The 16,310-nt window shown below is 36.4% G+C and overlaps 1 protein-coding gene across 2 annotated transcripts in view; it reads right to left on the bottom strand.

Moving 5' to 3' along the window:
• The window catches only part of COLEC12 (collectin subfamily member 12), a 104,480-nt gene that overhangs the window by 19,147 nt on the left and 69,023 nt on the right, over window positions 1–16,310 (bottom strand). For both annotated transcript variants that reach the window (XM_088130753.1, XM_088130754.1), the window contains 2 exons: window positions 4,094–4,216; window positions 341–439 (listed from right to left, as the gene is read on the bottom strand). In XM_088130753.1, the coding sequence (XP_087986879.1) occupies window positions 341–439; window positions 4,094–4,216 (222 nt within the window). The remainder of the gene's footprint in view (window positions 1–340; window positions 440–4,093; window positions 4,217–16,310) is intronic.

Below are 16,310 nucleotides of genomic sequence, written 5' to 3'. Positions count from 1 at the left end.
TGAAAACTGTGTGTTTGCCAATATCCCATTTACACCAGAGATTAATCTTAGCTTTAGTAGACCTGACACATGTTTTAGTTGGCTTTACAGTGAGTAACTCTATAACCTGTATATGCATTTACTCAGTATAGTCCTGTATATAGTGTGGAATTCAGAGTCTGAAAGCTTAAAGATGAACCACTAATAAATTAAGCTAATCTTTTAAGGAATCTATAACTATCTACTTTAAAAAGTTACCACAGGTTCCAATTTTAGTATATTGACAACTTCAGTAATAAAGGCATAATAATTTCATCATTTATTTAATCAATCAATCAATTCATTCATTCATATTAATTACCCAGTTTCTTTAAATCACTTTTCACTTCTATAAGTTTCTCACTGCATCTTTGGCGTGAAACTTCCATGTCACCAGAAACACTGTCCATTTTTTCTACAACTAGAACAAAAGAAAACAATATCTTAGCAGTGATCAATATTGATAAAAGGTTGAAAGATGTAATCCAGCAATATGTGGAATGAAACTTCAGGTTCACCATTCCTAACTATGTCTTAAGTTAGGCATAAAGAAACCAGAGTAACCTCCCCCACTGGCACCAGTAAATAAAAATAACTATAATGAGATTACCTTATTATTGTTGCTGATTGTAACAATATTAGCAGGAATAATATAAATTTATTATGTGCTGTTTTTAAATGATAGTACCCAGAATAGCATGCAGCAAAATAAAATTAAATAACATAGTCAATAAATAACTAAAATTTAAAAAGAAATAGCTAAAATAACTAAAAGAAATGTCAAAATGCAACCAAAAAACAGAACTAGACAGAAATCAAGCAACAGTAAAAGTCAATTATGCCATATTAAAACTAGTAACAATAAAACAAGGGGATGCACGTTAAAGCCTGTAGAAATATATGTTTATTCAAAGGTTTAGTGAAATACACAAAGAGGGAATCCAGCAATTTGAACTAGGAAGGCATTATAGTTTTACTCATAGCACTTATATGATAGGGACACCTCTTATGTACATTCACTGAATCTCCTAATAATGGAACCGACAGAAAAAGCTTGAATACTTAATCTATAGAGTAAGCCTTTAAATTCTGTTATGGAAGGTGGCTGAAGGTAATACATGTAGCTAACAGGAATTTTAATGTTTTTCAATTGTTCATGAAAAAGAAAAAAAATGCTAAATTCCTTGATGTCATCCAGGCAGAAAGGTAGAGTGCAAATCAAATAATAATACAATAATATTAATAAATACATCAATTGAAATTTCCAGTTATTCAGATGGAGGGGGATATAATTGTATATATTAGGTATTATAATAAAACTAGGTGATGCATCCTAAAGTCTGTTGAAATATGCTTTGCCCAGTGGATTCTGTACTTTTGAGACTCTAAATCTAACTTTGACCATTTTGGTCTCACATTCACTATGAAACTCTGTTGGGGCTTTTTTTGTTTTAAATAGTTGTAATTTATCAGAATTATGAGGTTTGTCTGGCCTTTCAGATCTGCTGATTGGCATGCTGCCGCTGCCGTCCACAATGGACTTGACAGGGCCTGAAGGCTTCGCTCCAGCCCGTGGGGGGAGCAGAAAGCCAGAGGGGGCATTCACAAGATACCTTGTTACAATTTGTAAAAATATTAAATTTTTCATAAGTATCTAAATTTGAATAATTCACAGCCCATTTTTATAATCATGAAAGTGCACAATATAAAGTGGTCCAATAAAAAAACCCTAGACAACTGTATTTGGATGAAGGTGTGATTAAAAAAAAGGCTAAAAAGAAAAAGAAAAAAAAGAATAAAGTCACAGACTTTAAAGCTATCTAGTAGGCACACTTACACCTCACTGAATACAATATAGTGTTCTTTTGTTGTTGTTGTTGAATATAATCAACAGAGAAGAATAGAAAGGACAGAATTTGGCAATGTTATATAAGGTAACTAACAAGATTTACCATCAGAAGTCAATCCAAGGGAGAAACCAAATATAAAACAGAAACTAAATACTGGGGAAACAGGAATAATATTTACAAAGAAGGCTAAGAAATTTGGGAGAGCACCCAATACTGAAATAGTGCTTTTGAAAGTTAAAATATCTTTTCACATTTTAGCAAATATTTTATGCCAAATTATAATGACATTTAATTCTAAATAAAGACCATTGTGCCAGTAACATTAGTTCACATTAGTTGAACATTAGTTCAATGGCTTCAGATAAACCTCAAGAATTAAAATAATTTTGCACAACAATAATTTACACAATTATTGGGTTATAGTCTTGAATCACTAATTCTTACACATTTTTATAGATTAAGAAGAGCTTCTACTTCCTGGCAAGGCAACAATGATACTGCAACAGATCATAACTTGGGTACAAAATGAGAAGAAAATGAAGATCTTGTGATGCACATCTGCCACATTGTTACATTTCAGTTAAATTATTGCAAAATGCAGAAAAGGGTTAAGGAATAATGAGCCAAAGAAAAGTGATGGCACGAAATAAGAGAAAGAAAAGGAAACATTGCCAAAACTAGTTTACACCAAGACCATTGTCTATACTTTTCTATATTACAAACCTTGCTTCACCATATCTATAAGCTTCATAGGCTGCCTATTGTTCTTTAAACTTCTCACCTGTCACTTTTTCAAAATGTCATTAACTTCATCCAACCGTATTTCTTCAGTCTTTCCTTTCCCTTGACCCATTCACTCTTCCTTCATATATTAATTTTGCAACTCATTACTCATTCATTCTCTCCCTCAACACACTTCTTTCATACCATTCACTTTCATATTCAGTCCATCTTTATTCAGCATACACTCTGTATTCACTTATCTTGTCCGAACCTATCCATTCATGTCAACTAACAGAATATTTTTTCCTGAATCACATTCATTCATAACATTATACAATTTTTCCAGAAGTCATCTCTCTCTTCTTTAAAGTCATTATTTATTATCATTCACTGGAGCATTAACATGTAACTATGTTCAACATACGATTCCTACTTTCCCATAACAACTCTCATAATGCCAATGCATACTTTATGTCATATGCTGTATTTTAGCTCTTTCATTTATTCATGTATTTTCCCATTCCATTTCACAAGCTCAGACCTCCTTCAGTCAGATCCACTACGTCCTTTCCCTTTTAGACTCACAATACACAAAATATTTATTTTCCTTTCATTTGTTAATTAATGCTCTTTGCCATTTACTCCTCTTACATTCCAAGTTATAATCTTCCATACGCCATAGCCATCACTGGATGGGCCCATAGATATTGACCTACACCACCCATTATGGCTTTGGTCAATTCAGGGTTTTAAATAATGCTTGTTACTAAGATAGGTGTAGTCTAGGTTATTGGCCTTAGTTGTACCCATATCACATGCAGCATCCCCAGCTAATAGTATGGAGAGTACCAGTTTTGCCACATTTTGGCCAGTATGCTACAAGTACAACCAAAACCCTGCTTTATCCCAAGCATGCAATTCTATGCATGCTAGGATCTCTAATCCAGAAAGTTAACATGCTGTTACCTGCATCCACCAGGTAGGTAGTATATACAGAATGTTAACACATTCAGATTTCCCATTACTACTGATTTGTACATGTTATCCATGTTGTGTGTGTATCCATCCAGTCCTTAAATTGAAAGCAATTAAGCTATATTTGAAGAACAGTCAGTGACACCTAACTGAAATGTAGAGCTTCTGGTATACACCTGTCCCCAAAATACAGTAACATTATAAAAGACCGAGGTACAGAAGTTCCAAATGAGATGGATTGATGGTAAAGAGCTACTATCTTTGTTTCTCCTAAACTTTAAGAGTTGCTTTCATTTTTACAATTCAATAATAATCTGAGATTGATAACCAGTGTTACTCTATTTAAGTAATTGTTTAGGATGAGGAATTAACTGATAGGCTTCCATGGAAAATAATCAAGATGATTACTATTTCCTTTAGTCTGTGACATATTCTAAAATCACACTGGTTGAATTAACTCATTGCTTTTTTGTGGTCAATTTTTCCTAGACTCAATAGGCAGCTATTATTATAGATGTGGTACTTACCTTTGTATCCCAGGACGGCTAATGTTATTGCTAGCAAGGCACATAATATATACAAAAGTATGATAGAAAATTTCAGTGTCCAGTTACTTTTACACTTGGTGCATTGTGTTCCTTCTTGAATACCTACAAAATAAAATTAAGAATTTAGATTCTTCTTTAGCTTTAATTATTTTGTAATAAATGGTTCTGAAGATATTTATCTGCAAGTCTGCATAAGGCTAAAACTAAATATGGTTTACTGGTAATCCATAATCAGTTTGTTGGTTTGATAAGAGACAATCATACATTACATTCAATGCAAGTCCAACCAGTTAATCTATTTATCTATTTATCCATCCATCTATCCAAGGACAGATAGACAGAGGTAGTTAGTCACACATAAAGTTCGAAGTATATACTGCATACATGTAGTTTATTCCCACAATGGACCATGTGTGAATTCATACGGGATTCCTGAATGATAGTCCCATATTCTTTTGCACACCAAAGGGTATTCCTTCACCTAAAAAGGTGTGGTAAAATACTATCCTTTACACTGCTGTTAAAATATGCAGGTTCTTAAATAAATAAGCACTAGACACAAAAATATTTTTAAAAATCTTTTGAATAAGGATTTTGATTCAAACAACTAGAAATAAGAAACACCCTTGTGCATTCTATGGGTCTTACATAGAATTATGCTTTTCAGAAAAGTTTCTGTTCTACTTAAAGCATTCTAAATATAAGTTAACCACTTACCTAACAGTTAAAAGAAATATTGACCAATTAAAAACAATGGTATTGAACTCTGGAAACTGAATATATGCTAATTTGTCCAATTAAATTGCAATAGGGCACAAAAGGCACCAGGCTAGAAAGTAGGAGACTGTGAGTTCTAGTCCCGCCTTAGGCATGAAAAACCAGTGGGGTAACTTTGGGCCAGTTACTCTCTCTCAGCCCAACTCACCTCGCAGGGTTGTTGTTGTGGGGAAAATAGGAGGAGGAAGGAGTATTAGGTATGTTTGCCGCCTTGAGTTAATTATCAAAATAATAAAGGCGGGATAAAAAAAAAAGTATGCGTTCTTCCAGTTACAAATGCATAGTCTCATGGTTTTTGATGTTACTTTTGTTTGCTCCTATTAAAATTAAATATCCCAGTACTGAACCTTCTCAGTTCTCTGTAAATTTAAGTAAAATGAATGGAATGAAAGTGAAACTGGGGAGGGCTGGAGTCCCAGGCAGCTTTCGTTAGGAGGAAAGAACTGTACGGTGAATTTTGTATTCTTGAGAATTTCCCAGTATTCATTAGTAGTTTCAAGTTCATAAGAGTATTCCATGTTCTTCAAGGGATCATGTGCTAAATTATGCAAAACCGAGTTTAGTCTGCATTGGACTTTTATCTGTTTGTGTTAGTTCCTTGGTTTGAGTTCTTCATTATGTAATCTGAGCACACAGCTTTAATGATGGGCTGCTTCCAAACTTTTGTCACTGGATGAACATACCAGAGAGTCCGGGTCACTTCCGGATGCTGCACATTTCTCCCTACTGACTTAAACAACCCTTAATAAATATCAGATGGGGTACAATGGGCCTTCTTTCACTAGACACACTTTTCTGTTTCCTGGCTTATTATAATGCAAGGTCTGTTTTTTCTTTGTCACTGTTGGGAAGACATCTGGCTAAACAGACCGATGCTTAGTACAAAGGGATCCAGCTGATACACATATTTTGGGGACCCCCTTTCCCCAGCAGCCAAGATGGTCACAAAAAAACAAGCTAGAAAGATACCCTCCTGTTACTGGCCTTTGTAGTATTTGTTTTTCTTGGATTACATTCCAGTGACTGGGGACTTTGTTCTCAAATGGGGGTCTCCATCTGCAGATTTGGGGCGGGAGAGAGACTACAGATAAACAGTTTTACTACTGAGGAATGAAAAGATGTTTTTGCTTTTTTTTTTTTTTTTAGTAAGGCTCATCAGTAATTCCAAGAGCCTTTATTGGGACTTTGAATGTAATCCTATGTTGTTTTTCTTACTGAATAATTGCTAAGAGTTTTTCACCAAGCTTTTTCTTTATTATCTTAAGTGAAAAACCTATTCCTATCTTTCCAAAAAAGAAAACTTGAGGTATAATTATCTAAAGTACTCTTGAAATGGGACTCACTTTGATCTCCAGGTAAGACCCAAATCTAAACAGTCAGTCTGGCCTTACCTTTATCAAGGTAGCAAAAAGGTAATGACAAGCAAAACACTCACTGATTTAAAAAAAAACAAAACTTCAAGATTTTTTAATGGAAAATGGTACAGAAATGTTTGAAATAAATAAAATTCTCTTTAGCAGGTGATGGTGCATGCAGCATCGGTTAATTCCAGGGATGATAGAATCTATAGTTAATAAAACTGCTCCATCATCTCTTATCTATTATTTCTTCCCCAAGGTAAAATTTCTTCCTTTCTCCCTTACTGGGAAGCTATAAGCGTGGAGTACAGAGCTGTTAATCACAATTCAACTGTACAAAATTTTTCAAATTATATGTTGAAACTTCCTACAAAATATGAACTATCCAACCCATTACAATAAATAGCAACAAATCATTGTAAGTAAAGATTTTGTTTCTATAGTTACATCTTTGTAACCGCTCTATCAAGACTTAATCTAGTTGAAAGAAAGGTTTGAAAAGCTTAATTGTTTTTATTGGTTAGCCAGAAGGAGCTCGGAGACCATAGTTGTATAAACTATTAATCTCCTAGCTCCTGCCAGTGTCTATAATACATGAGAACATGTTAGTTATTAAATAATAAGTGCATTAGGATATTTTCCTAATTTCTCTTTTGTTATATTAAGTTTACCTTTAAACCAGAAACCATTTTGGAGATTCAAAAAACAGTGCTTTGAGCACACATGACACCACTAGGTGTCACCCATGAACACTAAAACAATGGCTGAAAATCTCAGAAGGTGGCCAACAATTAAAAGGTTTTTGTGTTGCATGAGATCTTCTAAGATTTCAGTGGTTTATTTTTTTCCAATTTTTTTAAAATTAGAACTCACAACTTCAGGCAAAATAATGCATTGCTGTCCACTGCCTAAAAAGCTTGATAACCTCTGCTAAGGATTAAATTTTAGGCTGCAGAACAGTCAAAATATTTACCTTTGAAGCAATTCTGAAACAGTACTTCTGCTGAACATCTAAGATACAGTATCTTCACAAATTCTTAAACCCATTGCAGCCTTAATTTTTAAACTAATTCACTCCTTTCTGCACCTACTGTAATTTTCCAAATTAAATGAGATCCCATTCAAAGATAGAGAATCTCACTTAAAAGCATTCTGAACTGTGATGTGGTAGAGGAACTTTTTCAAATGAGATCATCAGTGTGAAGTATGAAGTGATACTGTTATTTGAGAGAAAAAAAAACTTTTTCTGAACCTCTAGGGTTTAGAGCAGTGTTTCTCCCAGTTGAAGTCCACTCATCTTAAAGTTGCCAAAGTTGGGAAACACTGGTTTAGAGCATGAAGGGTAGACTCTCTATTTTCTGGAGATTCTGCTAAAGCCAGAGGAAATGCCATGCTACCAAGAGCTCCTTAGCAAAAGTTAACTACTGTAGAACCTTCCTGGAGTTGGGCAGCTAATAACTGTAAGTAAGTAAGTAAGTAAATACATTTCCTGCACAGCATAGCTATCTAGGTCTCTGGATTTCTATAGGACCTCTGAAAGTATTAGTTCAAATGTGCCTATAAGGGGAAAAGAAACATCTCTCACAAAATCATCCAATCATCACCTACGTGTCTTCATTAATCCTTTCTTTAGCATCTGACATAATAAAGAATCCACAAAGAATGCCGTTATTTTCAACAAAGGGTTTCAACAAAGGAAATATTTTTGATTGCATGCAATGTACACAAAACAAATAAAGACTGTCTTGAACATTCTCGGCTTCTGGTGACTATTAAGGACACAGCCAGGCAGTTTTCTTGGCAACTGTATGGAAGTTTGCCATTACTTCCTCCAGGATATTTTTTCAACTCCAATCTAGCCAACAGGCCTTTTCATAAAGAGGTAAAGAATCCTCATTATCCAGCTTGATCATAATTTCTCAATTGTTTTTATAACCCAATCACTTAGCTTATGGCTTTGTTCTTGCTCACTGCAGGCTCAGAGATATAGAATGAATTGTCAAAAATCCTAATTACACACTTCAACAGCCATGGGCATATAATTAAATGGAACAATGTCATACTGTGATTAACTACAAAATAAAATATTTTAAGTGACAAGAAAAAGAAGACAATTGCAAAAAGGGAAAATAAATACACACAAACAAACAAGAACCTAGAGTGTTTGCATACTCAAAACGTTAGAAACCTGAAAACTGTTTATGGTTCATTTTCTGGCAAATTGTTATAGCAGTATATCTAGCCACAAAAATGGACTAAGACTCTAATTCCTGGAGCCGATTTTCTTCCTCCCTCCCTCCCACCCACCCAATTACTCTGCATGTCTTATAAAGGGTTAAAAACAAGTAATTACAAGTAAAACCACAGTAAAGAAGCCACCTGCACAGGGGAGGGAAAACAGAATCAAATACAGTACACAACAATTAGTTTCCCAGTACATATAGAAAGAGGTAGGTCTTTAAGACAAAGGAAAAATTTAAAAGGTAAGCTTTGCTATATCAGCTTTTTTAAAAATACCAATGTTGTGTTCTTAAAAAGCAAACTTCATTAACAGAGTCAGAGGTGTCCACAGGGTATGACCAAACATGTCAAGACGATGGTCGCAATAGTGCAATAGAAGCTCTGCCCATTTTTTAAAAGGAGCATCACACACGACGTGTATAAAAAAACAGGCAGAACTTCAGTTGCATCATTGCAGCTGCCATCTTGACTTTTTTAACTACACCCCGCAAATACTCTTGTAGTGAGAGATGCAGGGATGGGACCAAGCACTTCTATGAAAAAACTGTGCTTATGCCATAAGTTACTGTCTCTCTGTAACTGTAATATTTGAAACTTGTTCATGAGCAGCCCTCTTTATAATGCATTATGACAGCATAATATGGTGACTACTGAAGCTCCTGGACAGCACTGATCAGCTTCCATTTTCTATTGGGACACACAGGGGACAAGGAAACTCACCTCCTAGATCACAGCTTTTACCTGAGAAGCCAAGACAAGCTGTAGGCTAACAGGAACACCTGGCACCTACTTTGTGGACCCTTCTGGTATCAGGCAGAGTTCTCCTTATTCTCTCAGTCCCTTTAACATGTGAAATATTTTTATGCCTCCATGTGGCTTAACACTGCATAGTGGTTAAAGAGCTGCAGTGGCACTGGGGCAACCCAGGTTCTAGTCCACACTCAGTCATAGAAATTCAGTGGGTGGTTTTGGGCCAGTCACTTTCTCTCTCAGCCCAACTTATCATACAGTGCTGTTGTGGGGAAAAATGGGAAGAGGAAACACTATGTACCCCACCTTGAGCTCCTGAACAAAAGCCAGGATATACATTTAACAAATAAATATTACAAAAGTCTTTTGGGGTATTTCTTGTTTTGCTATTTTAGGTGCATGTTTTAAACAGTGGTTTATGGCCACCCTTAGTTTTTATTATATTTAATTGTAAGTTTACTTAAGCACCCTGGTTATTGGCACTCACAAGTTGAGTAAACAAATTAATATATTGCTGTGTACATTTCCTTTAATCCAAAGATCTAGAATTTATCCCCTAAAGAGCATCAGAGATTTCTGAAGAAGCAACCAAATAGTTGTTCTACTCTGTAATTCTGTACTTCAAGAGTTGCCTTCAAAGTATTTAAGGATTTCAAGATAAATCATACATTTCAACAGATTTAAATTTTGTGTACTGGACTGATTGTATTAAGTTGTTTTTTTAAATTAAAATCTTATTCATAGCAGTAGCATATAGACATTTTGGATAGAAACAGAAATATAAACATGTGTTGCTGCTTGGAGCTATCTGCCCAAAGTACTGCTGAATACCAAACATACTTAATGCAAGACACAGTGACCAAAACAAATGATTGCTGCATACCTATTAGAAAGGCTGCATCAGGCATGGCCACATTACAAAAATATTACACACCTTTTCTTCATCCACAGTTCATCATGGATGCCCTGGCATTTTATGTGTTTCTGTTCGGTAGGAATGGATGTGGACTTTTCCAAATAGTAAGTCAACCTTTTATGACCCATAAATTCCTTGTGGCTTTAACTTTAGCTTTAGCTTTAATTAATTTACGTTCTAAACCTAGAGGGGAATGTTCACTAAACATTCACCTAAAATTCTTTCTGTCATTTAATTTAATACTGTATTTATCGGCGTATAACATGCACAGGCGTATAACACGCAACTTAATTTTAAAAAGGAAGTTTGAGTAAAAAAACTTAAATTTAAAATAAATGATTTGGAAGCAAAATAAAGGGAGCTCTGAACTTTTTGTTTATTAATATTTATACCACTTATAAGGTAAATATGTAATATGAAAGAAAAAGCACCTCTTTGAACAAAAAAACTTAGATATTATAAGTTTTTACAAAAATTTTAATCAGAATCACTGCTATCTTGGAAACGATGAAACTCTTCGTCTTCACTGCTATCTTCAAAATCAAACTAAACACTGCTGCTTTCACCGTCACTGTCTTCATACATCAGTTCATCTTCTTTACCATCCAAAGCATTGCTTATGCCACATTTCTTAAAGATTTTATAACAATATCTTGCTTAACTGCGTCTCTTCATAATCGTCTGGCATACACTGGGCAATCCTGGTTCTTGTTTGCATCCAAAGCTCATGCCTCTTCATAAATCTTTGGCACCATGATGCCATCCTTTGGCACCATTTCACCCTTTGAAATCATTTATTTGTAACTCTTTGCTGATTTTCACTGCTTGAATAATTATCATTTTTGTTGATAAAGCAATGTCAGCTTTTCTTTGATTAAGTACAAATTCTTTTACCTGTTCTTCCAATTTTGGCCATTTAGCAATATCGCTGTGGAAACTGCATTTTGTTTTTGATAATGTCTTGATCTTTTCTTCATTTTTCGCCACTCTCGTATTGTGCATTCTGTTGGTGGCTCTCCAAAATGCTTTGCTGCAGCCCTATTTCCATGTTGCTCAGCATATTCCACAACCTTTAACTTGAAACCAGCTGTATATGCTAAACGCTTTTGTCTTGATTCCATTAGGGATACTGGTAGGTTTAAGAAACTGAAACAAGTAGTGTTTCACATCACCCGTGCAGTCCGGCACTCAGTGTATCAGAGCAAAGTGCCGGCGCTTTGCTCTGACTCATTATTACACACCAGAATGCTGCAAAGAGGAGGGAAGCTCGTGGTACTTTAGTGACATCACCCGTGCGGTCCGGCATGTAGTAATGAGTCAGAGCAAAGCGCCAGCACTTTGCTCTGACACACTGAGTGCCAGACCACGCAGGTGATGTTACTAAAGACTGCAAACAGAGGAGGAAAGGTTTAAGTGCCATCAATTGGAGGAGGAGGTGGGAAGCGCACAGTTGCAGCCCCGGTTACAGCCCTGGCTCAAATGAAGGCTCCACTCTCCCAGCCCTGCCGCTTGAGGTGAGAAGCCGCAGGGCTTATACAGGGGCTTATACATCAGCGTATAACATGCATATCGGCGTATAACATACAGCTAGGATTTCAGCCCCAAATTTTAGGAGGGAAAGTGCGTGTTATACACCAATAAATACAGTATTTCAGTTTTGAGGTTGCTTAATTCCATAGTGACTCTGGGTGGCTTACAATTAAAGGAGAATTAAAAAGAAAACAGCATCTACCAAAGAAAGAGAATACAACTGACCAGAAGGCCAACCCATAATCCAAAAAGACGAAAACATACCAAAAGCCAAAGGGGATTGACCACCATCCTAACCCAAGGCCTGGGAGAAAACCAAGGTTTTTAACAATTTGCCAAAAAAAAAAATGCTAACAAACAATCTTATCTTCTATTTTTCTGAAGAATAAATACTTGACACATTTAATTGCTTTTCTGTTAGATATTATCTACGTACAAATTGCATTCTAAAGGGCTGCTGTTGAAAGTAAACTTCCATTGATCTCTCTGAATTTAGTAGTACTTTTGTGTATCTGGATGTAGGACTGTGCTAATTATTTCTAAAATAAACAAATGTAAACCTCATCTTTGTTACAGAGAACTTATTTTCAGCCTGCTTATGCTAGATTTCATGAAGTACAGTATGGTGTATATTTTTTTTAAAGAAACTGATACTTTATTTAAGAATTTTATATCCCACTTTCTCTATTAAAATATATATTTTTGTGTCCATTTCCATTCAATTTCATTTTAAATCCATTACAAAAAAGAGCAGACTTCAAAATAAATTTATTTATTTAAAATATTTGAATGGCCACCCATCTTAAACACAACTCTGGGCAGCTCACAAATTGCACCTCAAGAGTTAGTATTTGGAGATCTAGCAAATGGTCATCTGATCAAAGTCCTCCTCACCACTAAGTGCATTGCATTACCACTTGAACTATAATGATTCTTTCAAATGTGAATCTACAAATATAAATTAGCCTAGGCCCTTTTTGTAGCAATGTAAAAGTAACATCCCCCCCCCCATATACCACCCAACAATTGGCTATTGTAATGACAGAGTGAATGACTCCAATTAATCTTTGCCAATAATACCATTTACTAATGTAAGCGACCATGACTTCGAGTACAGATGTCCTCCCAGTGCTGCATTTATTTAGCTGGATGTCTCAAATTCAGACTGGGAAAAAGATGACTGACTGTGGATCGCTTAACAATCACTTTTGCCATGTGCAAAAGGCTCCTGCAAAAGGAGCTCTCTGCTTTTGGCAGCCCAACCCCAGGATGCTTGTGAATTAAGCTCCACACTTGCCTGATGGCAGCAGAACAACTGCAGGCAGTCCCTCCCTATGTCTCACAAATGCTATTAAAAGGCATAAGAATTCATGAGCTGCAGCTCACTTCAACAGATGCAGAGTGGCTTGAGTGATGTAGGGTTTATATTGCCTTTTAATGAAATGCATTCGTTGGAAAAGTTGCCATGAGATTCCTCCTTTTTTGGGGGGGGGAGCTACCATAGACTAACACATCTCTTCTATAACATCTCAAAAGATTATCTTGTTACTGGGAGGAGACTGGCTTGAGAAGCAATCTTAGGAGAAGGTAGAAGGGAAAAAAATAACATTGGTTGAACTTCTGGATGTTATCGATTGTATTAGGTAATATTTTATATATTGGTAAAGATTATGTTTTGTGTACTCTGGGGTTTTATTCTCACACTAGAAATTACTGGGTGAACTTTCTGACCACATTTATTTTTCATAGTGTTTTTTGGCATTGCCTAAACCGTACCAAACTTTCGGGTTATTGAATAATGCAAACAGGTTGTGAACTAGCATTTCCTTATTAGTACAAGTGAGTACTGGTTTCACATTGCAGCAAGACATACTTGCTTAGAGGTTAAAATACACTTTCGGGTAAATCATCTGTAGTAGTGCAGAGTCACACACAATTTCTTTTCTACTTCACAGAGTATGAACACTCAGACTGGTATCTGCAATTAGAAAAGAGATACTACTGTATGTAATTTGCACCTTGAATCCATTTTGAGCATCAGCTTACAGCCATTAAAAAAAAAGCTTCAACATGCACCATTTTTTCACTGTTATAAATACTCACAAAAGCAGCCAAGACTAGCAGCATCCATGAACAACTATTTGGCCCTAGCATGGCCTACTGGTTTTAGGTGTTTCTTGAATTCATTTTTGTACTGATTCCCGTATCAAGTTTGTTATTTCAAAACAGATTCTGAAGTTTGCACTGTATGAAATCTTCCCATCTGCACAAGTCTCTTGGCTTAATATATGTCAAGTAGCAGAAGAACCCAACATTTTCATGTTTTCCCAGTTGGTCTAAGTGCATTTCATGTAGGAATGCCCCCATGGTGGGGACTCTAAAACAGCAGTTACTTGCTGCTTTACTACAACTGCCAAGTTGGGCTGACTGCACCGCTATTCAACAAGATCTACTGGAGCGTCCCCCTTTTTGAGAGTGCCATCAATCTGAAATAATATCTGAAACAACTTTTAATCCAGGTTCTAAAGAATGGAGTATGTGAATTAATCACTATGAACCTTTTCCTCTTGTTATAATTCATGGAATATCCCAGAGAGTTATCAGAATTTTGAAGACAAGGATTTTTCTTTTTCTTTATTCTAAACCATAGGCAATATAACAAAATTTCAAGAAAACTAAATCATACTAATCTGATAACAACAATTGTACATAAAAGAGATCAGAATTTTCCAGGTGTTTTACCAGATAAGGAGTTACAGTGGGGCAAAAAAGTATTTAGTCAGCCACCAATTGTGCAAGTTCTCCCACTTAAAAAGATGAGAGAGGCCTGTAATTTTCATCATAGGTATACCTCAACTATGAGACACAAAATGGGGGGGGGAAAATCCAGAAAATCTCATTGTCTGATTTTTAAAGAATTTATTTGCAAATCATGGTGGAAAATAAGTATTTGGTCAATATCAAAAGTTCATCTCAATACTTTGTTATATATCCTTTGTTGGCAATGACAGAGGTCAAACATTTTCTGTAAGTCTTCACAAGGTTTTCACACACTGTTGCTGGTATTTTGGCCCATTCCTCCATGCAGATCTCCTCTAGAGCAGTGATGTTTTGGGGCTGTCGCTGGGCAACACGGACTTTCAACTCCCTCCAAAGGTTTTCCATGGGGTTGAGATCTGGAGACTGGCCAGGCCACTCCAGGACCTTGAAATGCTTCTTACGAAGCCACTCCTTTGTTGCCCGGGCGGTGTGTTTGGGATCATTGTCATGCTGAAAGACCCAGCCACGTTTCATCTTCAATGCCCTTGCTGATGGAAGGAGGTGTTCACTCAAAATCTCACAATACATGGCCCCATTCATTCTTTCCTTTACACAAATCAGTCATCCTGGTCCTTTTGCAGAAAAACAGCCCCAAAGCATGATGTTTCCACCCCCATGCTTCACAGTAGGTATGGTGTTCTTTGGATGCAACTCAGCATTCTCTCTCCTCCAAACACAATGAATTGAGTTTAGACCAAAATGTTCTACTTTGGTTTCATCTGACCATATGACATTCTCCCAATCCTCTTCTGGATCCTCCAAATGCTCTCTAGCAAACTTCAGACGGGCCCAGACATGTACTGGCTTAAGCAGGGGGACACGTCTGGCACTGCAGGATTTGAGTCCCTGGCACCATAGTGTGTTACTGATGGTAGCCTTTGTTACTTTGGTCCCAGCTCTCTGCAGGTCATTCACTAGGTCCCCCGTGTGGTTCTGGGATTTTTGCTCACCATTCTTGTGATCATTTTGACCCCACGGGGTGAGATCTTGCATGGAGCCCCAGATCGAGGGAGATTATCAGTGGTCTTGTATGTCTTCCATTTTCTAATTATTGCTCCCACAGTTGATTTCTTCACACCAAGCTGCTTGCCTATTGCAGATTCAGTCTTCCCAGCCTGGTGCAGGTCTACAATTTTGTTTCTGGTGTCCTTTGACAGCTCTTTGGTCTTGGCCATAGTGGAGTTTGGAGTGTGACTGTTTGAGGTTGTGGACAGGTGTCTTTTATACTGATAACAAGGTCAAACAGGTGCCATTACTACAGGTAACAAGTGGAGGACAGAGGAGCCTCTTAAAGAAGTAGTTACAGGTCTGTGAGAGCCAGACATCTTCCTTGTTTGTAGGTGACCAAATACTTATTTTCCACCATGATTTGCAAATAAATTCTTTAAAAATCAGACAATGTGATTTTCTGGATTTTTATTCTCATTTTGTCTCTCATAGTTGAGGTATACCTATGATGAAAATTACAGGCTCCTCTCATCTTTTTAAGTGGGAGAACTTGCACAACTGGTGGCTGACTACATACTTTTTTGCCCCACTGTATAAGGCAAATCCTACAATCCTTACAGAGGGTACAACAGAACAGGACATGAGCTGTAGTCTCAATAGCCCCTTGTCTATAGGGGAACAGTCTAGCTCGTAGGGAACTTTTTTTATATTGGCCGTCCAAAGCATACATACATACATATATTACTGTAATCTATCTATCTATCTATGCAGTTGTTTTACACAATCCTTTAGTTTGTGACAATTTAAAGAATCCATTCCATTGAAGTAATTTACTCCTTTTAACATACTGTAGTCC

The sequence above is a fragment of the Python bivittatus genome, unplaced genomic scaffold, assembly GCF_059951505.1.
Source record: "Python bivittatus isolate LINGU-HERP-01145 unplaced genomic scaffold, Pbiv_v1 ctg000840_np1212, whole genome shotgun sequence".
Lineage (NCBI taxonomy): Eukaryota > Metazoa > Chordata > Lepidosauria > Squamata > Pythonidae > Python > Python bivittatus.
Note: the sequence above shows the minus strand (reverse complement) of the source record. Positions and strands in the feature narration are given on the sequence as shown.